Source organism: Sceloporus occidentalis, unplaced genomic scaffold, assembly GCF_023333645.1.
Source record: "Sceloporus occidentalis isolate IW3139 unplaced genomic scaffold, rSceOcc1.0.p SCAF_7, whole genome shotgun sequence".
NCBI lineage: Eukaryota > Metazoa > Chordata > Lepidosauria > Squamata > Phrynosomatidae > Sceloporus > Sceloporus occidentalis.
In genome coordinates, this window is record NW_028316987.1 from 62,826,500 (window position 1) to 62,853,044 (window position 26,545).

Here is a 26,545-nt window from a genome sequence, read left to right on the forward strand (position 1 = left end):
ATTTATTTCTATCTCAACTTTCTCCCAATAATGGGACTCAAGGTAGCAAACAGCATTTTAAAACAATGTAGATTAAAAACACTACAAAAATAAAATGAAAGTATAAAATATAAAATTAGGCAATCATATATTAAAACAATTAAAAACACTAAAATGCATTAAAAACAATAAAAATAAAAACTATATATAAACCCTTGGAAAAACCCTTCAAAGCTGCACTTTGATGCAGCCACAGAAGCAGGAGAAACATCAGGAATAAATTTTTCTAGAACATGGCCACATAGTCCGAAAAACCCACCAAAAAACCTATGGATGCTGGCCATGAAAGCCTTTTACCAACCTCAAAAGTTTGTAAAGACCTGGTGGTAGAAAAATATTTTAACCTGCTATCGGAAGGAGAACAAGGTCTCAATCTTGGGTTCAGAGGTTTCAGACTTCAGCTTGCAAATTTCAAGTAACTGGTTAAGTTGGTCAGCTGTACTTGGAACTAGGCAATTTGGTCTATGATATCAGAGTAGTTATTATGATATATAAACCCAGCACTTGATAGTGTTTGGGTGTGTGTGTGGCAGGAGGGAGGGTAGTGGCTTATTCCAGAGAGAACTTTAGTCCACCAATGTCTTTGGATTTAAATGTAGTCATTTTGCACATACCACAGGGAAAATACAGCACATAATCTTGGCATTCCTGTTCAGCCCTGGAATTCTATAGATGTATCTTCTGTGTTAAAAACCATCTGTAGGTTTTAAATATGACTGCACTATTTCTTGATAATATTGTGTCATCTTGGCTCTTTGTCATAGGACCATTTCATATGCTAGTCTTTTTACATGCAGACTCTTTAATTCACACTGTGTCTCATTCAGCAGTTTAGGTACCATTAATTTTACAAGCTCCTTGTGCTTTTCTTTCAAAGAACAGTATATAAGAATGCCTAAAGCCTATGTCAAATGCTTATTCCTATTTAGAAGCAGCCTGAGATGTGTCAAGAATCAGAAACATTAAAGAGAAGCTATTTCAGCTAAATAAGTCAAATGAAAAATTCTAATCTAAAAATTTCTGTTAGGTATTGTGGAAATAAATTGTGGTGAAAGTATTCTTGTAAACAACTTAATTCTACATTCACATAGTGATTTTAATCATGGGCATTCATATTCACCTTAGGTGTATTTATAGAACTTAAAGAAAGTGTAGCCACAAAGACTGTAGATATTTTTTAAATGCCCTATCTAAGAAATTTAATGTGATCTTTAGCTGCATCTCATCTGAATGAGAGAAAATGTACTTTTAATTAAATATATTAGATAAAAAAAGTGTTCAAACTGTTTTGACATGTATGGAAGATAGGATAATAAAGTACAGACAGTCTTAATCACTGATCCTTATTAAATATTAATATGCTGTCATTAGCTATACCTGTTAAAATGCATGTCATTTCATGCTATTCAGGAGAACTACTAATTTCCTATCAAATACTAATCACACAAGCAGATGTGTAAGGGCCTTAATTAACCCTCTTGTTGCCAGGCTGAGCTGAGAGACCAGAAGGGCTTTCTTCTTCCCTATCATATAGCCAAGACAGAGATCTCCAAAACATGTATCCTGTATACCTTTGGTAATAGCATACAAACTCATAAACCAAGTAAAACCCTAAAGAGTATATAGCAACACTTATCTTAAAAAATATTGGAATAATAATACTGGGAGAGCCAATGTGGTGTAGTAATTTGAGCATTGGATTATGACTCTGGAGACCAGGTTTGACCAGCCATGGAACAAAGTGATGTTTAATCATGGGCACTGAGTGACCTTGGGCAAGTCACACACTCTCAGCCCCAGAAAACTAAGTAATAGTTTTAGTTTAGGATCACCATAAGTCAAAAACAACTTGGAGTGTACACAACAACAAAATAATACTGGACTGGAGTGTGGTTGGAGTGTTGGACTGGGATTCTACAACACTAAGGTTTGAATTCTTGTTTTGTCATGGAAACCCACTTGGTGATCTTGGGCAAGTCAAACTCTCTCCCAGTCTCAGACAAAAGCAACCCACCTCTAAACAAATCTTGCCAAGAAAACCCTGTATACCAAAGGCACACAGTAGTAACAAAGAGAAGTATGCCTACTTTGTACAAATTGTTTGCCATTCTTTTTATTGATGATGGACCTTACACAGCTACAGTGTCTTCTTCTGTACATAGTATAACAGTTGCCTGATTTCTTTTATAGAATTTATGTATTAATTATCTTGCACATATATCCAGTATTCCAACTCTGATAATAGAAAGCTTTAACTGTTTAAAGAATATCATTCTTGTGCAAGCTTCACTATACTTGCACAATGTCCTCAGTTTGATTAAACCTGTGCTAGTCATTGTTATGTGAAATTGCAGTAGTTAGTGCAGTACCTATTTGGGAAGCCATTGCTCCAGTTCCAGATTCAGTTTCACAAACCATTGCACAAATTGTTTCACAACCCGTTTCCCAATTTATAACAACAAGGTTGTATTGTCTGTAGTTTGTACTAGATGATGGTGATGATTAGTGCTTATAGAAGCGCTCATGCAGCCTTCTCGAATTTGATATAATTCAGAAATTTTTTGACTGGAACTCTCATTTTCCTTGAATATTGCCAATAATGTCTGAGAGTGATCGGAGCTGAATTCCAAAACATCTGAAAGGCACTATGTTAGGGAAGGCTATTCTAGGGCAGTGCACTGCTTTTAAGGTAATATTAGTTTTTATACTTTTATGTAACATACAGCTGTTCAATAGCACATAAGATTCTTTCTCACTTTATCTGAACTGAGCAAACAATTTGACTGAATTGTGGTTTTCTGAGAACCCAAAAGAAAGTGTGGCATACTGGAGGAGAATAAGAGTGAAGAGAGCTTGCAAACTTAAGATTAGTGGATTCAAGTGCTGTAGAAGCATGAAGTGAAAAAGACAAGAAGGAAATGATATGACCCAACAATTTCTATTTTACATCCTAAGAATTTCAGACTTGGAAGGTATTACATAGAATAAAGTCAATGAAAGAGATGTAAATAGACACTGAGGAAAAAAATAACACAATCTTGTGAGGGTTTTGCCCCTTTTAAGCTGTTTATATCCTTTGCTCTAGGAATTAGGAAGTGGAAGAAAGCTTGCAGTGCTCATTATTCAGGCTCTGGATTCCCTCACAACAGGGAAATTCTCAGGTGATAGGACTCATTGATTTTTGGCTGATTTAATTGTTCTGAAGGGGAATACAAAGTGAGATTGAAGAACTGCTACAGAAATCTTTTGCAAGTGATAAGAAGTTAATTATATTTTCATTTTTACAAGAAAATAGACCCCCCCTCAAAACATTTTAATATATATATAATTTGAAAGTTAATCCAGTTTATATGATTATTCATTATAAGCATAAGCTTCATAGATTAGGATGGACAACTGTTTAGAACTTCATGGCTGGGAACATTGCCATCTCTACCCACAAGTGATGCACATACGTGGCTATTTGGCTGTCTACCTCATCCCATCTGTTCACATGGCGTGGTGCCGGCTTACAAATTGGTTAGACCTGTGCCAACAGTAATTGATGTAGTTATAAATACAAAAGATTACATGTGCCATCTTCTGGAACAAGATTTTCTTGTGGCCCCTGGAGTAACATGGTTCTAAATCTGTACTTGATGAAGCCATGCATCCATCACAGGAAAACTTCATAGTTTTATGAGAATTAAAATCTGAATGTTCAAATCATGATTGCTTAGGATACTGATATATATAATAGAGAAAGGAAGTCTTAGTCTGTATTGTGTCAGAATGTCATTCTTGCCCTTTCCCACACCTTCATCTACCTGATTGTTATTGGTACAGTGCCTCCAGAGCAGTCCATAGCTGAACACCCCATAGCTGAGGTGTTTGCTTTGCTTACATCTCAAGCATTGAGCTTGGACAGACTGCTCTTCACCTTGAGGAGGAGGACAGAACCAGTGGATAATGTGGTCATTATGGGCAAATGCATAGAAATAATGATATGGTCAACACTAACATTAATGTGACAATTAAGTTGGTCATGGTTTTGCAGAGTTTGTGGGTTCTCTCTTCCTGCCTCTGTTTAAGTATTCAATCTAAATGAATGCATGGAGCTTTTTCCTTCATTGAAGAAGTAAGGAAGAAGTAGGGAAGCGTTAGAGCGTGTGCATCAGAGTTTGCACACAGAGCTCTAGAAGCAGGATCGTCCATATATCCCTATCTATCTATCTATCTATCTATCTATCTATCTATCTATCTATCTATCTTTAAAAAAATGTAATATTCATTTGTTAGAATTGCATCAAGAATGATTTTTCTCTTCTTCCTAGGTAGATGATATAGAGCATGGGCTGGAAATGGTGGATAATTTTTTGTTGAGTGATAAAGAAATAATATTTCACCATCAGATTATTGGCTACTATAGAATTGTAGGCTATCCACAGAGAGGCAAAGGACCAAACTGGCATGAAGAATGAGCTGAGTTTATTCCATTAATTTTACTGTAGTAGCCCTTACAAATCAAATCTTACTGGATTTGGCAGAAATTCACAGTATTGCAAAAATGTTCTGTTATATCTAGAAAGATCCAAGATGTGACAGAGTTTGTGTTGTCCTTTACCATTAATGGTTAATAGCTGTTATTTTTTTTTCTTTACAGTCCTTCTCTCTAAATTTGAATGTCAGACATCAGTCGGAGCATGTCTCGTTGAGTCAGTATGATATCATTTATGTGGGTGAATATTCATATTTTGGTTTTGTGGGAGGCTTGATATTTTTCTTATGAGATATTGCCAGTGTCCTTTATTTTAAGAAATGAAACAGTGCTGATAAATCTTTCTCTTCTTTAAAGAATATATAGTTTCAATTCAGTTGGAAAACAGGTACTATTTTAAAAGGTAGTACAGAATTTGAAATATTTAAATATATACGGTAGTATTTAAAACAAGAAAACGATAGAGGTAGTAGCTAACTTTAATCTACACATCCAGCACATGAAAGAACTACTTTGTACTGAATCGCAAGACTATTAAGAATTATTTCTAATAAATCTTTCTTTCACAGTCTGAATTAATGAGCTATAAACTAAAAAAAATAGTTAAAGCTGAATCTGTTGTTCAATTTGATGACAGTCAAGATCCAAGGTAGTGGTGGCCAAAGTAATTTAATGTCACAAATGGTAATGTTCCACCAGTGAGCAAACAGACCTTGGATATTGCTGTAGACCTGTAGTATAGTTTTGAACAGTTTTCTACAGAAATTCACAGTCTCTCTCTGGAAAAGCTGGATGAGAATCTTTCATCAATGGCAAAACCACTTGAATACACTTTGATGTTTTGCTTTAAAAAAACACACCCTGAAATTGTGGAATTTGTATTCTGTATGGCCAAGCAAGTGATTTTTAATCAATATTTCTTCAACATCACATAAACAAACTAAGCTCTGAAAGAATATGGTAGTTGTATAGATGACTCCAGTTCTCCCTGGCCCATTATTCATAAGAAAAATCTGAATGGCAGTATTCTTCAGAGAGCTTTAAACATTTGGGAACTGATATGTCTTTTTCCCATTCAAGTGAATGCTCTTTCTTTTCGTCTTTCTTCCTTTTGAAAGCAGGATTCGATTCTTTGAGTCAATTAGCACAAAGTAACATTTATAACCAAAAAGGGTGTGTGTTTTCTAAACTCTGCTAAGTTCATTTTTAAAGTCACTTTGCTGTAACCATGTAAACCTGTCTACCCTACAGTTTTGTTGAGACCACCCTAAAAGTGTCCCTGATAAGAAACCAGTCAGTAGCTTTGCATTCAGCTAGAGATGATCTGAACTCCAGCTGATTATGTCCTAGCAGCTGTGTGACTTCATTACCATTAGAAAGGCATACAGCCAAGCCAGCTGGTATCCAGAGAGGCTACTCAATATACATAGCATGTCCGTTTGTTGGTTTATGTATCAGAATTACAAGAGGATCCCATGGAAGTAGAAAATACTGTCTTTATCAAGACATAGTTTTAAAGCTCTATCATTACTTTGCCAGAACCAGACTATTTTATCATAGGGGTAGTTTGCTTCTACTATACTACTGTATCCTATGTTTCAGTTCCTCATTGAATGGAGACATATTCAGATTTGCATTAATGTAGATTTCACAGATTCCAACACAATATAATATCTTAGCAAAAAAACCCCACAAACCCACATCTTTGCTTTACAAAGCATTAAACTGCCACCTCATTTTTGATAATTTTGTGAAAATTGGTAAAATTAGTTCATACCATTGGTAAGATTAGTTTATACCGAAGTCTCAAAATGTAGTATGACAGGCCCCCTCAGATATTGTTCAGAATATATTGTGGAAAACCCATTTGTGTCTGTGGCTACAAATGTGGTTTTTCAGTGCTGCCTAGATGCTCAAAAATGCTCTTGCATTCATCCCCTCCCCTTATCTTCTGGGATAAAAAGGAGGAAGGGAGTATGTGCAGTATTAAGGTGATATCAATGTCTGTAGAAGCAGAAGCTAAACAGTCAGAAATCAGTGAAGCAAACAGTCCTCAGTTAAGTCCAAAATTGAGGAGGGAGTTGCCAAAAATATTAGTCCAGATTTAAGTCAAAGGTCAGAGATACATAAAGCTGAAAATAATTGTACAAGGTTACCAGGAAGCATTGGATCTGTTGTCAGCAGCAGCAGAATAGACTTGCTGGAGCTCATTTATAGCTGGCAGTAAATTAGTACAGCAGTCTTAAGTAGCTCAACATTTTTTACTTAAGGCAGAGAACAGTATCTCTGGTGTTTCTGTTCCCTGTGTTTTAACTATCAACATATAACAGGGTGCAGAGCTTCCATCTCCTCCTCCAAATCTGCAGATGCTATCTGAGATGGATTGTACTGTGCTTCACATAGGGCTGTAAGCCTCCCTAGTGTTGGCTGAGATTGTCTTGCTGGGACTCCTCTCTCGTTCTTCATTTGAAGAAGCCTCCTCCAGGTAAGGAACAACCGTGCCAAAACTCATAGAAAGAGACATATGAGCTCACAACTACTGAGTTAATATAGGTATGGTATAAAGCTCTAACATGATGGAGGTGCTTCCCCCTTCCCCAGTTTGGTCACTTTAGTATGTTTATGATAAAGTTCCTTTACAAGCCATGTACACTTTTCAGGAGAGGGGCTTACTCTTATATACATACTACCCATGTAGCTTGGTGGCATTTGCCAGCCAAGTGGGGGAGTGTTGTGAAGAAGCATTTGTGAGATCACAGATGTCATCTGACTGCTGCTTGTGCACCTCAGAGGTTCCATTTGGACATCAGTGTTAACCAATATATGTCAACAGATATGGAAACCAAAATCATAGAATCATAGAATCATAGAATCGGAGAGTTGGAAGAGACCACTAGGGCCATCCAGTCCAACCCCCTGCCATGCAGGAAATCCAAATCAAAGCATCCCTGACAGATGGCCATCCAGCCTCTGTTTAAAGACCTCCAAGGAAGGAGACTCTATCACCTTCCGAGGAAGTGCATTCCACTGTCGAACAGCCCTTACTGTCAGGAAGTTCCTCCTAATGTTCAGGTGGAATCTCTTTTCCTGTAGCTTGCATCCATTGTTCCGGGTCCTGTTCTCTGGAGCAGCAGAAAACAAGCTTGCTCCCTCCTCAATATGACATCCTTACAAATATTTAAGGATGGTGGTCAACAGATTGGAAACAATCAATATACATCCCATCCACACAAAAGGAGACACAAAAGACTGCAGCATTTATTTTCCATGCAAGCAAAATTATGTTCAAAATTCTGCAACATAGGGTCGGAACAGATGGCCCCAAAAAGCCCACTTCTGGGCATCATCAATGTGCCGTGTTTAGACACTGCATGTTCCATTTATGCCAGGAAGCCAGCCAGACATGGGTGGCTTCATGACATTCCGGTGGCATGGCATTTATATGCCGTCAGAACATCATGAAGGTTCCATGTAGTTGTGGTGCAGCCACTAAAGGCAACTTTCCCCTGCGCAAAAAAGGAATGGATCTTTGCCGCTCCTTTTTGGGCTGGGTTCAAGGTGGATTGGGGCCACAGCATATGGTTGCCATGGCCCCAATCTGTCTTCAGAAGGGGCAGCTTCAGGCTGCCCCTTCTTGCCTATTTGTTTCACCTTTCAGACTCCAAACATGCATGGAAAGAGAAATCCTAAAGGTTGAAGTGGGGTTCAGAAAAGAAAGCAACACTAGGGACCACATTGCAAACGTACAATGGCTAATGGAGCACACCAAGGCAATCCAAAAGAAAACCACCATGTGTTTTATAGACTACAGCAAAGCCTTTGATTTCATGAAAAGCTGTGAAACACCCTTAAACGTAAGCGTGTCATATATTGGAGTGCCAACATAGTCCTGATGAGAGGAATATGTTACAACAGAACACAGAGAAACAGAATGGTTCCCAGTTGGCTAAGGGGTCAGGCAAGGCTACATCCTTTCATCCCATCTGTTTCAATGCAGAAAATATTATACAAAAAATAGGTTTGGACAAAGAAGATGGAGGAATGAAGATAGGAGGAAGGAATATCAACAATCTAAGATATACAGACAACACCATACTACTAGCAGAAAACATCACAGATGTAGAACACTTACTGAGAAAGATCAAGGAATAAAGTGCAAAGCCAGGCTTACTACTGAAAACAAAAATAAGGACCGTGGAGTGTTTACACAAATTCAGCCTACAAAATGAGGAAATGGAAATAGTAAAAGAGTTCCCATACTTTGGATCAAACATTGATCAGAACAGGAACTGTGGTCAAGAAATCAGGGAAAAAAAACTAAGGATGGGGGAAGGCAACTATGAAAGAACTAGAAAAGACCCTAAGGAGCAAGGATATTCAACTACTGTGGACAGCCAAAAAGACAAACAAGTGGGTACTAGAAATGATCAAGCCTGAATTCTCACTGGAAGCCAGTATGATTAAATTGAGGCTGTCATACTTTGGCCACATTATGAAAAGGCATGATTCATCACAGAAATCAGTAATGCTAGTAAAGGTAGAGATAAGGGCCGAAATAAAGCTGCTTTGGGTCACTTTGGATATATGCTGTTTAAGGTATGCTAGGACTGGAGCATGGCTTTGGCACGGCTTCTGGCCTCTTAAGATGCATGTGTCATTTTAAACAGCATGCCTCCAAAGTGACCCAAAGCATCTTTATTTTGGCCTGTCTGTATAGGCTCATAAGTAGAAGGAGAGGAAGGTCACATGCTAGATGGGGACTCTATTGGGGAGGTCATGGATATGAATTTACAGGAACTAAGCAAAGTAGTGGAGTATAGGGAGTGTTGGAGATGTCTCTTCCATAGGGTCGCCATGAGTCAAGATCAGGTTTGATGCTGAACATGTTTCAACTCCTATCTGAAATGGTCTATCCTAGGGAGTAATACTGTCATTTTCTTTAAAATCTTGGTAACAGATGACTTTATATTACATAAGTATATATAATTTAATAATTCATGTGACGAAAAATCATAACCTATGTGTACAACATCCATCCAGCTTTTTTCATTAGCATCCTCATAGGCAAACTCACACAACAAATTGCATTAAAATAATTAAATAACGCTGTATGCTCTGTTGCACTTGAAATGTTGGTAGATACGTTATTGCTCTTAAATTGAGTGATACTGGGAAGGCGGAGAGGACTTTTGCCTCATGCAGTTGATAATAAGCAGAACATTTAATTGTGAAAGTTGAAGTTCAAAATGCTGATTCAGTAGTTGGAAAAATACATTTAGGTTAAATATTAATTTAAATGTCCTCAATAATGGGTACCTAAGCTATTTAAGGAAGTAATTATGCCACAGTGTAGTCAACAAGGGTATTGATTAGAATTTAATTCACTACAAGAAGAGTCCAATCATTCTTAACAGAAGGTTCCCCCCTCCCGCTGCTCTTTAACAGTATACTGAAGCTTGTCTCTCTTCTTCTTCTTCTTCTTCTCCTTCTCCTTCTTCTTTTTGTTGGTGGTCAATTTAGTAACAAGTTTGCAATTAATCATTTGCTGATTGCAATGAATGCTCTGTCAATAATATGCAGCTCACACTGCTAAAAGGGTTATACAGTGCTTTATTGTTTTCCTTTTGTCTTGGGAACACTTTGTCTCGCTATGTTTCCTAGAATGGATTTTGAATAGATGTTTTGAAGTAATGCATGCCAGTTTTAAAGAGACACCATGGACTGGTTCAGCGTATTAATCAAAATAGGCACTAACTTTCTTTTGGCATTTCTGTCTGTGGGCATCTGTTGACTTCTAATACGTGAAGTTGGACACTTCGGTGTTAGTGAAGAGTTTCATTATCTTAAATGTCATAACATTTGTTTGAATTACCCTGTGCAGGTTTCAGATGCTGAAACTGTAATCTTGCACAGCTTAACAGATTTCATTATTCTTTCAAAAATACAGAAATGGGAGCATGAGAGATGAATTTCCCCCTCTAACTTTCAATTTAGACAATAATAGCGAAAATGGCTGGAAACTGGTGATATTTCTAGATTTTTAAATAGTTAAAGGGACATTTACATTGATGTGATACTATTGGCTTCAAAGGGAATAAATAAATAAATTCATACTCATTTAAAATGTTTGTATCATGTCTTTCTGCATGATAACAAGCCACCATGGTTTTGTTTTGTTTTAAAGGTAGTGAATTATGAAGGCTCTGAAGAGACAGTAGTGAAAAATGTCCACTCTCTTAATTTAAAATATTATATTTTTATTTATCATATAATTATAAATAACCAATTATAACCTAGCTTTCTTCCCCCTCCCCCCCAAAAAATAATAAAAAAAATCTGAGGCCAGCTCATAGAAAAACTGAGTAAAAACTAAATTAAATAATTAAAAATTCATATTAAAACAAGCATTAAATTAAAAATACATTTTCTTTACAAAAAAAAATAAGTAAAATAGAATATACAGCACTCACTCAGTAACTATTCCATTATAAATGTCCTCATGAACAAAGAGAGGTTTATCTGCCAGTGGTAGAACAAGAGGGAACGGACCAGGCTATCATTCCTTGGAAGGTGGGTGGGTGGTGGTATTCACACTACAAAATTATAGCACTATTATTCTACAATTACCATGATTCAATCCTATGGAATTAGCATTTTAGGGAATTTTTAGAATTTTCAGACAGTGTATTCTATTCCCTCCCCAAAGTACAAACTCCAGGTTCCATAGAATGGAACCGTAGCAGTTAAAGTGGAGTGCTAGCATTATAATTTTGAGCTGTGGCAACAGAAGCTGTAACCAAGAAAATTCTTCCTCCCATTTCAACCATTGGCCCTTTCATAGAACACAGTTATAGCACTATGACATTACATAGGCTGCATCCCTATGGAAACCTAGGGTTAACAGTCTGGTGAGGCATTACAGCTCTTTGGTTATGAATTCTAAATCCCCTTCCTAAAGTGCAAATCTCAAGATTCTATAGGAGGAGAACATGTCAGTTAAATCAGAATTGTAGTCCTATAATTGTGTAGTGTAGAAGGATTACTGATGTCTATGACAGCTTCCTTGAAGACCTCAAAGCCTAGACAGTCTTTTATAGGAGAATATGCTCCTTTAGTTGATAAATAGGTGAAGACAGCGTTGTGTTCAATTTTCACTTCATAATTCTGGAATCAAAATCACGTTAATTCTATTATGATTTTTCTTTAAAAATTGAAATAGACTTACATAATCATAGCAGGTTATTATACTTAAGATGTAGCATTGTCAATAGTCTGAAACAATTTGATGAGAAAGCTTTTGGTATAATACATTTTTCTTTCTATTGCACCTTCTGAAAAACAGTCATGGCAAATAAATTTTAAGACTGCCAGAGCAAAGCTGTCAATTTGCCAATAATATCATAGCCTTTGACCTTCTGGAAAGGCATTTTAATTTATTAACTTGTTATGGAAATTTTGCCTGTAGGATCAAAAGACAGCTCTTAGAGACAGGGGAGAGGTGAGGGCAGGGAGAAAGAAGGGTATCCTCCATGCAGTTCAAATAGATAATCACTGTAGTGAGTTATACAGTTATTTTATCATGTGAGCATAGCTAGGGACTGCAGAATTCCAAAAATGTTTGAGCAACACTGTCAGTTTTCTATGGATCCTCACTGAAGCCTCTCATGTTCTGGGAATGATAGTTTGGTTTCTAAGCTCTTTGTGGAATCCATGCCTGCAGAATAAGAAAACATGTCTTGAAAGATGGATGGATAGATGAATGATTTTTCCCCAGATTGATTTAAATGTAATTGAGTGTGTGCTTGTGCATGCATGTGTATACACAGACACATACCTTCAAATAATCTGTCAACCTATGGCAGCCCCATGAATTTCATAGGGTTTTCTTAGGCAAGGTATACTCAGAGGTGATTTGCCTTTACCTTCTTCTCTCTTAAATATAGCTTAGAGCAGTGGTTTTGAAACTTTGGTCCTCCAAGTGATTTGGACTTCAACTCCCAGAAACCTCAGACAGCTTGGCCAACTGTCAGGAATTCTGGGAGGTGAGGTCCAAAACTTCAGGAGGACCAAAGTTTGGGAACCACTGGGTTAGAGCATCTGGTATTCCTTGGTGGTCCCTCATCCAAATGATAATCAGATCTGACTCTGCTTAGCTTCCAAGATCAGACAAGATCTGGTGCCTTCAGGGTATTTAGACTTTATATTATTGGAAGATGCATTCAGTAAAATAAGATACGATTGGATGAGATTCTACCATATTACGTTTTCAGGTGGAAAGTTATATTTAAGTTTGAGAGTGGAGGTAACAAAGTCTTTAAACACTAAAACTCTACCCTGTTACCTGTAGGGATTGGTAATTACTGTGCCTGTATAGGCCAAGTATTCTCTTTCAGCAAACAAGGAAGGAAGTATTTGTAAAAGAAGGAGACAATTACTGGTAGTCAGTTACTACTCTTTTATTTCCGGAATTTCATTACTTGAGGACCTCTGCAAGTCATAGCTGGGAGAGCAGGGTTAGCTATACTTCACTATTTATCTTCCTATTAGAATAAGAAATTTAAGTGGTGGAGGTTTATGTTTCACTAGTGTTGAGAATGCAAATTTGGGATATCCCAAGAGTCTGTCAGGTACTCTTTCCCCATTTACAGGTAGTTCCAAAATCTTTCTGTGGTGAGCTTGGATGACTCCTTTTACTCTCCATGCTTATTGCTCCTTTGTTAGGACCAGTAATCCTTTTATTACAATTTGGTGTTGGGTTCTGGCCATATAGACACATGTGCCTTGCTCTGTTCTCCATATCAACATATCATTACACCTCACACCTTGTTCTGGGTTGATGTTTTACGGTGATATGATTGTAGGAATCTATATCTGCTTATAATCTGAAGTGGTATATTTCCATGAGAAGATTCTATATAGGAGAAAGTTTGAATAACTTCTCAGAAAATTTCCAGCTCTGGAGTGAAATTATGAGTGAAACAGTAGTGCACAGTAGTCCTATTCAGTCATTCCTTAAGAATTCACTTTATGCATCACTTCCTTCATGCTCTTGATGTGGAGGGAAGTGACACTGAAGCAGAGGCACAAGACAGACATCATAATTAATCTTCTAGTCATAGTTCCCATTCTGAAAACTTATAGTAATAGTGATCTACCTCAAACTATTGGTGTGTTGATATATAAAAAATGCAAATGAAATTGGGCTCTAAAATGACTGTATACATTATTTACTCGCTGTTGAGCCTTGAGATCTGAATTTCAGATCCATACTTTACAAACTGTGTGAATTTATAGGCTTGGCCTGTATGCAACAAGAATAACATTGTATTAAAAGTATATCAATTATAAATTATTTGTGTGTATAGCACTACACTTTGTTATCATAACTGAAGCTCTGCATGGCTATTAATATTATATAGCACTTCAAGCATGCAAAGTGGTTTACAGACTCTATTTCATTAATCACTATAGTAAGCTAGGTGATTATGAGGGACAAATTAATATGACTATAAAGCTATTGGGAATATTTGTTTAAGGCTAGCCAAAGGGTGGTCCAATACAATAAGGCTAGCCAACAGGTGTGGTCCAAATAGCAGCCAGACCATTGTCTTACTTCCTTTCTGAACCACTTTCTTCCCTTGACCTTGCCAGTGTTGGCCATGATAAATTGTTTCATTGTTTCACTGGGCTAACTGTGATTAACCAAGTTTCCTTGGAAACCACTGTTTGCAAATGAACAGCAAATTGTGCTTTCAGGTTCTGGATTATCTGGAAAATGTGCTTAGTGAGAGTGTAACTAAACTAAACTGGGGAAGAAGTGTCTGTGACACACCAGGTGTTGTTGGACTACAGTTCCCATCATCTTTAACTATTGGTCCTGACTAGAGCTGATGGGAGTTGCAGTTCAAACCTGCCATTAACTGTGCCTAACAATGGCAAAGAAAAAGGGGGATATTCTTTACAGAAGATGTGGGAACTGTGCAACCCTCTAGATCAGGGGTAGGCAACCTGCGGCCCGCGGGCCGGATGCGGCCCGGCAAGGCCTTGGGACCGGCCCCAGCCCGGTCCTGCCGCCGATTGCCGCCGGGGCCTTTGGCCTCTCGCGTGCAGGGGCAAGGGGGGCAATTGTCTATAGACGCTTCAGAAACATGCATTTATATTAACATTTTTAAAAAATAAGCAAATTTTTTTGCGTGTCCTCCACTTTTTTAAAAAAAGTGTCCACCATTTGAAAATGTTGTCCTACATTTGTCCCGGTTTATTTATTTATTCAATTTTTTTTTAAAAAAAAATTATTTATTGGCTTCGGCCCCCCCAGTTGTCTGAGGGACAGCAACCCGGCCCCCGGCTCAAAAAGATTGCCTACCCCTGCTCTAGATGTTGTTCGATAACAACAGATGTTGTGACTGAAACAGACCGGCCCAAAGGGGCAGCGTAAAGTCACCCCTGAAAAAGCCAGGTGGGTGCCACAGCGGCCCCAATCCAACCGGATTCCGCCCCAAATAGGAGCGAAAAAAGTCTAGTGTGGCTTCCAGGCAACTCAGGGGTGTGATGTATCTAAGCTCCATACCCCCAAGCCGGCTAGAAGCTGGCTTTACTAGACCATCTGTTTTGGCCCTATATGGCTAGGGCTGCTAGGAGTTGCAGTCCAACACATTTGGGTCTCAAAAACATCTCATTTAGACTACATGGCCCTTGGGGTTCCTTTGAATTCTGTGATTCTGTCTGGAGAGCTTCATGATTCCATCTCTACCTCAGAGACTGTGGTGATGGCAAAGGAGGGACTTGTGGCTGGCTTTCCAGTTCCAAATCTTGAGTGACATCCAAAGGAAAGCTCCCTCTGTTGGAGAAAGGGACAGGACCTCATATTATATCATCAGCCAATTGCATCCACTGTAAATGAGCAAAGCAAGGACTGGGCCAGACACTACTAGCCAAAAGAAACTGTTCCAAGTCATGCAAGATTTGACCATGATTTAGGCTTTGGGAAGGCCTATATAAGGACTCTGTTGATGTGACCTGACTTCAGTCTGTGCATGACATACCAGTTCTTAAGTAGTTTTCTAAGATGAGCAGGATTCTAACCTGGCGTCAGTCAAACTGGTCAAGACCATACTGATTCTGTTGGCAGTGAGGTTTTTTCAGCAAATACCAAATAAGGGCTTATCTTCATGCCTCTCTCAACCTCTACCTGAGACATGGTACTCAAAATATCTCATGAAAAGACTGGCAGTGCTTGTATTCCTCACTTTTCCAGTTCTAATCCATGACCTTCAAGCATCTGAAGATATTCTGCCCTCCACAATAAGTCTGTTCTTTCTTCTTTCCTGTTTCAATGGACAGGACTACCTCTTGGAGTGTATGTTCTCTTTCTCTCCTTTCAAATCATTCATGAAAATAAAAAGGTGGAAGGAAAAACTAAGCTCATGTTTTTGATATTTTGAAATTTCTGGGAGGCTTGGAATGAAATGTTACGAGTTCACATTGACAAATACAAAGCCAGGCAAGGACTTGGGTTGTTTTTTGTTTTGTTTTTTCCTTAGTGAAAGTTTGCTTCTTAGTGAATTTAGGCCCAGATTTGCTTTGAGAGAATTTATCAGAATAATATTAATAAGGAAATTGTGGCAATATAAATATAGGATTAGTCTACTGAAGATTGCTTGCCTTTGGAGCAATCATATCATTGAAGGCAATAGATTCAATTGCAAAATGATTTTTAATCATGTTATTTTGAGGATTCAGGAAAGTAAAAGCTTTTGAGAATACATGTTTTTGATAGATATGTTCAACTAATAACTTGTGAATTAGTGCTTTTGTGTGACATAATAGAACCTGCAAGCTCAATAAAATAGAAGTAGAAATTTACATCAAAATGTTCCACTGTCAAAAGATGACAAAAATAATTAGTGTCTCTTTTGAATTCTGTAAACTGAACATTGTCAGTGGAAAATGTTTTTGCCTATCTAAATTATTTACTCAAAACACACATTCAAAAATGTGTTTCAACAGGAAGATACATGCAAATCATTGATATGAGGAAGAGCTACTTTTATTAGACAACCTAAACATCTGGTTTTCATAATTTTAATCCTTCACCTGCCATTAAAGGCAAGAACAGAAAAAATGCAAGGTCGAAAAATTATACTGCCAATACTTTCTAGTGCTGGATTTCTATAGGAACCCCATTCTAGAAAATGTGGTTTGTACAAAAAGAGACTCCAGATTATAATATTTTTTATAATAACTTATTATTATGGTACATGGCCAGCACAAAAAAATAAAAAGTTTACAAAAATTACATTGCATTGCATCCGTTGGAAACAACATATTCTAGCATATCATATGAATACATATATACATATAAATGTCAAGGATAAAATCCAGAGTCCTGCACCTAAATGGATTTTACAGTATATTAAATATATGGGTTTAACAAAGATAATTGGCTATCTACTATCAAAGTATCTCCGGAAGACTCCCCTCTCAGAGATCTTTTGACAAGCACAAACAAAAGTGAAAATCCTTTCTTCTTTGAAAATGTTGGTTTCTGATGCCTTTCCTCCCCCTTCTTTTGGTAGAGACATTTAAGAATTACAATCTCTCCTGCTAGCTCAACCAGCATTTTGCCAAATATAAGGAAAGAAGATTCAGAAAGAATTTAGAAAGAGTGCTCAGCTACTCAGGACAACTATATGATCTCCTTGGGCCCTTTCACACTGCACAGTTACAGTGCTATCATTTCAGCCGTGGTTCTGTGGAATCTTGAGATTCATAGTATGGGGAAAGGTATTTAGAATTCTGAGGTAGAGAGCTCTAGTGCCTGCCCAGACTGCAAACCCCAGAATTCCATAGGATACAGACATAGCACTTAAAGTGAATCATAGTGCTGCAATGCTGTGAAATCTATCTATGAAAGGCCCCTTTTCTTTTATACTCTATTCTTGAACACAACCCAGCAATGGAGAGAATGGGAAGGAAAAGAAAAGCAGAGAGTTCCTGCATGGCAGGGGGTTGGACTGGATGGCCCTTGTGTGGTCTCTTCCAATTCTGTGATTCTATGATTCTATGAAATTTCCAGTTCTTTCTTAACAACAGATTATTGCTCTTGTACACACTGTTCTTCAGAGTACAGAAAGGGAAATGGGAGCATATTTTCAGGATGAAGGAACTACTGTATACAGTATATTCATGCATGAGTCTAAAAATGTTAGTCAAAAAGTAACTCCAAACCCTGAGTTGACTTATCCATGGGTCAATGAAAGTACTGTATTTTAACACTTATTTTTAAAAAGGAACCATTCCCTGGTGAAAGGCAAGAGTGTAATCTGTCCTGGAAGTATTGACCACCCCTCTCATCTATCCAGCCTTTAGGGTGAGCACAGACAGTTATGCCTGCTAGAATTTGTTAAGATCTTCACCATCATTTTTCTTTGCTTCATTCCTTACATGCTTTGTTACATGCCCTAACTACCATTTGTAGCCAGTTTTTTTAAGATCCTTTGAATTATAAGCCACGTGAATGACAATCATTAAATAAACAAAACTCATATATTCAGAGCTGCATAGATGTTACCTGAATATATAAAAGGCAACATAAATTGCACCATACATAATTACTATTAATAAATAATAATAAAATTTATTTATATCCCGCTCCTCCACAAAACGCAATTGAGGCGGCTTACAACATTAAAATATACATACACAAATCATCATTCCCACCCACCCCTTAAAATACAATTAAACAGATTAAAATCAAAACATATTCACAAATAACGATAAACAGTGGCTATAGCAAGGTCGAATCAAAAGCTGGATTTCCTTTCTTTTGTGGCTGGGAATTTATTCAGGAAAGGTTTGCTGGAAGAGATACACCTTAAAGGCTTTCTTAAAGCTGTTCAGGGTGGTAATATGAAGGATTTCATCCAGCAGGCCATTCCATAATCTGGGAGTGACAGCCGAAAAGATCCTCTGGGCGCTCATAGACAATCTTGTTTTTAGAGGCTGTAACAGATTCCTCCCAGAGTACCTGAGTGCATGGGGAGGATTATATGGATAGATTGGACCCAAGCCATTTAGGGCTTTATAGGTAATAACCAACACCTTGTACTGGGCCCGGAAACTAATGGGCAGCCAGTGAAGTGATCTTAAGATCAGTGTTATATGATCTATTCTGGAAGTGCCTGAAACCAGTCTGACTGCCATATTCTGTACTATTTGAAGTTTCTGGGACAAGCACAAGGGTAGGCCCATGTAGAGTGCTTTACGGAAATCCAGACGAGGTTACCAGAGCATGTATCACGGTATCAAGGTCCCTGACTTCCAGGAAAGGGTGCAGCTGGCATATCAGCCAAAGCTGATAATAGGCACTCCTGACTGTCGCATTTACCTGATTCATCATCAGGAGTGATGGGTCCTGGAGCATCCCCAGACTTCACAGTCCTTGGAAGAGAATGTGACCCCATCCAGGACTGGGGTTGTATCCCAATACCTGGGTTCGGGGCCGCTACCATGAGTAACTCTCTTTTGTCTGGATTCAGCTTCAATTTGTTTTCCTTCATCCAGTCAATTCTTCATCTGAAAAAGGGAGCACTCATAACTCCCCTCCATTCAAATCTGTGCATAGAAACAAATTAATGCAACATCCAACAAGCTCAGTATTACCTCATATGAACCAGGGGTGCATGCTTAATAGACAAAGAATCATCATACTGAATTTACAAGAAAACACAGCACAGTAAGAACAAAATAGAAATATAAAGCACAATAAAAATAGCAAGTATATTTCCATAAAACAAATAAGTAAAAATACATGACACAACAAGCAAAAGCCATTTGTTTTTTGAGGGGGAAATACACAAAGGAATTGACTTGCAAATATTGGCAGCAGCTTGTTACAACTTAGGTGTTTTCTTTCAATTTTGCAATGCAAGAACTTAAATGTGGTTTGTAGAAATCATAAATATTAATTAGAGCTTTTTGAAAGCTCCTAGTGGCTGGAAGGCCTTGTCAAGCATTTGACAATAATCCCCCCCCCCCCTTCCCTTTCACTCCTATACACCTTTCCCAGGGAAAAAAAATATTTTACTTCAGGGAAAGGGGGGGAAACTACATTACCATAGGCATGGACAACATGCAGTCCTAAGGGTTTTGTTTTTTGGGTTGTGGGGAGAGTTGTCTTTAAATCTCTTGGCTGTCCATTTTCTGTCCCAAAGGACCTTGGACTTTTTCATCAAACAAAGCTCCATCCACACTACAGAATTATAGTGCCACGATTCCACTTTAACTGTCATGGTTCCATGTTATAGAAACCTGGGGTGATCCTTTTAGGACGTAGCATTTAAAAGGTTCAGCCACAGAGCTCCAGTTCCTCCACATAGTGCTAATAGTGCTGAATGTTAGGCATACCAGTTGAAAACAGTGTTCATTTGCTTCTATTTTTAATTTCATTTGTGGGGTGAGCATTGCTGCTTTGTAGTGTGTGGTTTTGGTGTGGTTTGTGATACTGTTTTGGCTGTCTCTCTGTTTATTGGTAGCAATATTGATATATTGGTAGCAATACTGATATAAATAGTCTTGATAAAGGTAAATGCTGATTATTTAAATTTTCAAAACTATCAATTAGTTATTTTAATTTTATTGATTTAAAATATAATTCGCAAGGTAAATACGCATTAGAGAGTAATTGTTGGACAGTACAATCCTAACTCAAAGAGACACTGGTTATACAGGATTAGAATTAAGAGTAACCTTCTGTAATATGCTCTTGTTTGTAAGCAGAGTAATCTGCTTGCAAAACTGCTTTTTCGGCTATGATCAGCCCACAGGAAAATCAAACCAAAACAACAAAACAACAAAAAGGGGTGTAGTGAGGTAGAAGCCAAATTATGCCAGATCCAGATCCAGGGATATAGTTACAATGCCAGGAGAAATATGGGACAAGATGAGGCTAGTTTTAAGTAATTTCCAACATCTTAAACTGGGAAAGGTTTGGATTCAGCAAAACCTCACCTGATTCATCTGGCCCTTGGCCCTCTTGGAGACTTAGGATTTCATTCTTATTTTGTTAGCAACGTTTAAGAAATTGTTTCATATTTTGCCTGGCACCCAAGAATTATATTTCCTTTTTTATTATTATTTCTTACAGGATGCTTCAATTGCTCACAGATTTCATATCATGCGAGAAAAACATCCAGAGAAGTTCAACAGCAGGTGAGAGTACATTTTAAAACATAACAAAACAAAAAACACATCTAGGAAGAGTGCATAATTGTCAGGTGACAAAGGTCTATGCACCATGAAAGGTAAATTATCATTTTAGATTGCAATCATAACTCATCAAATCAGCTGACAGACGCAAGGGGCATGAGCAGATGGAAAGGAAAAACTGGCTCAATCCTAGTTTTTCCTATACCGATTGGAAACCCCGCTGTCTCCATGGCTTGCTCCCAAGGTGAGCCAAACATCCACAGACGGTCTGCACCATGTGGTATCAAGCCACACCTATTGGTTTATTTTTTTCCACCTCCCCATCATATATGTGCACCATTCTACAGACACACCACCTGACACCAGAATTACTTCCCTCTTCCTGCCAGCTGCCATCCTATTGAATGCCCTGTGTGACTGGCCACACAGTGGCACAAGTGATACACCACCCCTACAGTGCATCGGTGTGCCCAGTGACACATTGGCAAAGCATAATCATGGAGGCCTCCCATACATGCCCACTTTCTCCCTATTTGTGTATGTTTTAATTTGTGTTAATTTAGTTTGTATTTTAATTAGTTTGTGTATGTTTTAATTATACCCATTGCTTTCCTGGTGACCTACGGTGTTTGTCGTATTTTCACATCAGTAGTGCAGCTGACCTCTTGTGCGTCTGTACTCTCAAACAGAAAAACTATATGGTGAGCAATGGTGTCTGTGTCTCACCAATCCCAGGGTGCATGCTCCAGACTGCTTCCATATCATTGGTTTAAATCCATGTTTTAAAATTATCTTTTTAAATTGCATTTATTCTTTTAATGTGAGGTTTGCGTGATAATAGTTTAATTCAGGTTTATTGCTCACTTTTTTGTTTTTAACTGTATTGTTCTTTTAAATTGTGAGCTGCTTTGAGTCCTGATTTTTGGGGGAAAGCAGCAAATTGTTATTATCATTATCATTATTACTTAAAATTACCTGGGGTTGTATTTTATCATGGTGGCTTTGTGACAGCATTGTGCCTGTGTCTCTGGGCTTGAGATTTATATCTGGTATAATACAGCAATCCAATCACTCCACCCCTTCTCCATCTCCCCTTTGTTTTCACTTTTTTGCTGGCTGAGATTAGCCAGTATAGCAATGGTGCATCAACAGATGTTTCAGCCAGCTGATGTTTGAGATCAGGTAGCAAAGGAGCTTGTGTTATAAGGACTGTTCAACCACCAAAATGCTAGCCATCAAAAGAGATTGCCTAAGCACCTACAGCCATTAGATCTTTGAGTTAGGATTGCACGTGAGACTGAAATAACACTTGCATATCATCACTATGACTTATGGTATGTTTAAAGTGTGTTATCACGAATACTGTCATTTTTCATTTTAGTTTTGTTCTTCACTGTCTTGAAACAAAATCTTTGTATGTTTCCTTTGATAAATATCTACCAGGATTTTCTATTTACTTTTGGAACTGTGGTTTCAGATATTTCTGTTCCTAATAAATGCTATACTTTCCAAATTGCACCGAAAACATCACATGATAGATTTCATCAAACTCATCAATAAACAGAAGAGTGGGGTTTGTGATTTGAAGTAGTAAAACTCTCAAATAGCTCAGTTTATCTTTTTCTATAAGAAGTAAAGTGACAATCAAGAGATGTAAATGAATGTTATTCCTGGTGCAGTGACACAGAATTCCTCAAAAATAAAAGATCATGTAATGAGAAAACAGACAAGGAAAGAAGTAGCATGAGACTTTAATCTCTGTTGAGAAACTATATCCCTAGATGGATGGATGAATAGATAGACAGATAGTAAAATATAAAGCACAGAGGGTACAGGTCCACAGTTTGTTGAGGACAAAGATTTATGACAATATCAGTAGCAAATTATGCAAAAAAGCAAAAAAAAAAAAAAAAAAAACAACAAACAACCTTGTTAGTCTGTATGTATCTTTAGATTTTCCATCTTCTAGTATAATCAGTTGTTATCTGATATCATAAGTGAAGTAGGTATTACTTTTTTTTAAAAAAAAAACTGTTCTGGCATATAAAATGCTCGACTCTTAAGACCAGCATGATAGAGATGTTGATGCACTGTGTGGTATCTGAAGATCCCTGAGTTGACACTTTGCCATTAGGCACTGCAGAACACTTATTAGACAGCTGCAGCTGTGAATCCTTATGTTTTGCTTCCACTTGTATACTTGTGTGCTGACAGGAGCCTCTTTTATACACATCACAAGTAAGAGCAACTGAATGCTGCTTTAAGGTTTCTTATCAGTAGAAAGATTGGGGCAAAATGGTAAAATCTGAAAAAAAACTTTATGCATGTTCTGTATGTTTTGTTTTGGATTTCACATAATGTTCAGAAAACAAAAATATGTTTACACACATTGGGTTTGATTATTTTTAACCTTTGGACATGAAAATGAAAAAAAAAATCAATAATGAAAAATATGATACAAAATAGCATTTGCACCATCATTTTGGTAAATGGGATTATAAGTAATGGATTTTTTTTTTTTTTTACAAAATGGAGGATTCCCAGTTATGTCAAGTTAGGTGGACATAAATAAAATCACCCTTAGTCAATATAGATGTAGTGATCCTGGATCTGTACATTTAGCCATCTCTGAGAGATTCTACATCTGCTTCTTTCATACATTCAATATTCACATATTCTGCAATGGGGAACTTAACTGTATATCTGGAAGCTCCACACAGGATTAGAACCTTGTATATGCAGCGTTTAACAGTGGGGCCTTGAAATCCACTGGGGTTTGATTCTAGGAAACCCATGGATACCAAAATCCATGGATGCTCAAGTCCTATTATATCTGGTGACATAGTAAAATGGTGTCCCTTATATAACATAACAAAATCAAGGTTTATTTTTTGGGTTTATTTATTTATAGACTATTTTCTTTTTTTCATTTTATTAAGAAAATTTTATTGATGTCTAAAAAACATACATTGGCATACATTACATACATCACATACAAATACCTACAGACTATTTTAAAGCCATGGATGGTTGAATCTGTGGATGCGGAATCCATGGATACAGAGGGCCAATTGTATATTGTCTGGAGGTCTTGACAGATAGAATATACTTCTTACTGCATAAATTCACAGTGCATACATGAGGAGCTGAAGCTACATGGCCTCAAAGTAGCAAGGCTAAATCTGTGATCCCACTGTATCCATGTTGACTTGAAAAGAGAGCTATGCCTGAGTAGAGCTGACGGGCTTCACCATCCTGGAGATATTCTGGGCCATGCAGGTGGTAGATATCTCTCTTGAGAGCAAACATTCCCTAATGTCTTGAAGGAAAAAAGTGGTCCTGAAAACATTTATTAAGATGGTGAAAATCCAGCAAATTACAGAACATTTTTCATTACTAGAGGGTGCAGTCCTTCCTAGAGAAAAAAAAAATCAGGTCACTTTAGTTGACCTGATTTGAGGGATGAAATTGCCTTTTCTCACCCTGCCTGAAGTTCTTTGCTGGGAACTGGAAAGACAGAATGAAACTCTAGCGATTTTCTTAGAGCCTTCAGTGTCTTTTGACATCATATGCTGATACATGGGGTTGCTAAAAATATTCACAAATCACAATTGGTCTAGAAAGCCAGGGATCCTTCACAGCAAAGAAGACATTCCCTATCCCAGATATATAGTGTGCCTATTACTTGTAATGGGGCTCAAGTATACATGCTATTTCTTTTACGCCGGGGGGGGGGGGGGGGTCCGGAACAGATCCCCTGTGTAAAAGAAGGGCACACTGTACTAGTTTTTATTCATTGTATGGCTTAATTGTAAGATGTTAATGTTAACTTTTATGATGGGAAGCTTGGTGTAGTGATTGGAATGTTGGACTAGCATTCTAAGTGACCCGAGTTCAGATAACTATTAAGCCATGAAAATCCCACTGGGTGACTTTGAACAAGTCATACTCTCCCAGCCTTAGAGGAATGTAATGAAAAACTTGCTCTGATTAATAAATCTTGTAAAAAAAAAGCCTATGATAGGTTGAGATAAGTTGGAGTCACCTTGAAGGCACATAACAACAGGCTCTAAGGGTGCTCTGGTGATTCCCTCTTGACTATCCTTTTCTCTCTCTCTTTTTAAGGAAAATCTCAGAGGACTAAGTTTTATTTGCCTATGAATTATGCAAGTGGTAATCAAATGGTGGGGCAGGACCCCCAGAGGGAAAGTGAGAGTTACTCGAGGAGGGGGGCACTAGACTTGGTGGCTCTGATTCTTCCTCCTCTTCCCAAATCTTTGATGTGCAAAATTTACACATGCATTGAGTTAAATATTGAATTTAATAAAATAAAACTGCTCTAATTTGAACAATGCTATTTTCTTATAAAATGTTAATATATGAATACCGTCAGCCCTCCGTATTGGCAGAATAGCAATCCATAGACTGGAGCATCTGTGGATGGCCCCACCCCATTGTTGTCAATAGTAGCACATGCCTGCAGCTGTGCCAACACCGCCATGTGCATGGTGGCATCCATTGATGATAATGGGACTTGAGGTACCGTGAATTTTTGTATCCATGGGAGTGGGGACAGAAGCGAACCCCTGCTGATATGGATGGCTGACTGTAAACTTGAAGGTGCAAATTAAAATACATATACTAAACAAACAAGATATTTTTGTTCGTATACTACATTGATTGGTCAGGGGAACAACATCCACATCTAAATGTACAGGAGGATCCCAAGGGTAAAACATTTCAATAGCACAAGTTTATGAAGTCTTTTTTTTTCTTCTAACATTTTAAATATTACATATTAATATTCAAGTGGCTTTTTTACTGTGTATTTTGTGTTCTTAGTCATTTTCTCACTGTTGAATTGGATTGTATTTTGGATGCTGTTTTATTTGAGGCTTGTGTCCAGGCAGGAAAAAAGCATATATACATACTTAAAATAAATACATTATACTTTGCACAAATACCCTAAAGTCATTAGATCCTGTCTAATCTTGGAAGCTAAGCAGGGTCAGCCCTTGTTAGTACTTGGATGGGAGACCACCAATGAATACTTGGTGCTGTCAGCTATATTTAAGAGTAAGGAATGGGCAAAACCACCTCTTGAGTATTCCTTGCCTGGGAAAACCCTATGGAATTAGTGGGGTTGTGATAAGTCAACAGACATCTTGAAGGCTTACACACACACATTTTGCATGTCATTTGAAAAAGTTAAGCAGACAAAAATTTTGACTTGAAACAGGACAAGTTGGTATGTTCATGGGCTGAGGGCAGGGCCTTAGCTTTGGGATTCTTGAAGAGTATATGAAACTGAAGTTGTGATGGTGATACAAGATTATTGATATCATAAGAACATGTTTCTTGCAATCTGATACTGTCTATATTTCAATATAGCCCATAATAAATACCCAGTTTTGTAGTGATGATGCCATAAAATAATTATAATACAAATATAACAAGGTAAAAAATGATACCATAACAAGGATGCCAGCCAAGGTCTTTGTGAGTTTCCAAAGACAAATAGGAAGAGTTACTGAACATTTAGCAGATACAGAATTCCTAGATTCTAATGGCAAAGCTGGTTTATTAGGAATATGCTGAATATTTTCAGCAGTTAGCAATTACAATTTATAAAAAGCTCCGCTAATCATATGGTTTCAGCTCAGATTTCATGTCCCAATAAATCATATGCCATTAATAACATCTGCTAGTCGGCTCACCTTGAAATTCATCTATATTTTAAAGAACCTGATCCTTCTAACATTATCTTAAGGAAATTAATTGCAAAAAATATATGTCTCGCCCTTATACCCTTTGCTATAT

The 26,545-nt window shown here is 37.6% G+C and overlaps 1 protein-coding gene across 4 annotated transcripts in view; it reads left to right on the plus strand.

The window, feature by feature from the left end:
* Window positions 1-26,545, plus strand: part of DGKB (diacylglycerol kinase beta) — a 306,824-nt gene that overhangs the window by 155,961 nt on the left and 124,318 nt on the right. For all 4 annotated transcript variants that reach the window (XM_089533137.1, XM_089533138.1, XM_089533135.1 and 1 more), the window contains exon 21: window positions 20,664-20,728. In XM_089533137.1, the coding sequence (XP_089389263.1) occupies window positions 20,664-20,728 (65 nt within the window). The remainder of the gene's footprint in view (window positions 1-20,663; window positions 20,729-26,545) is intronic.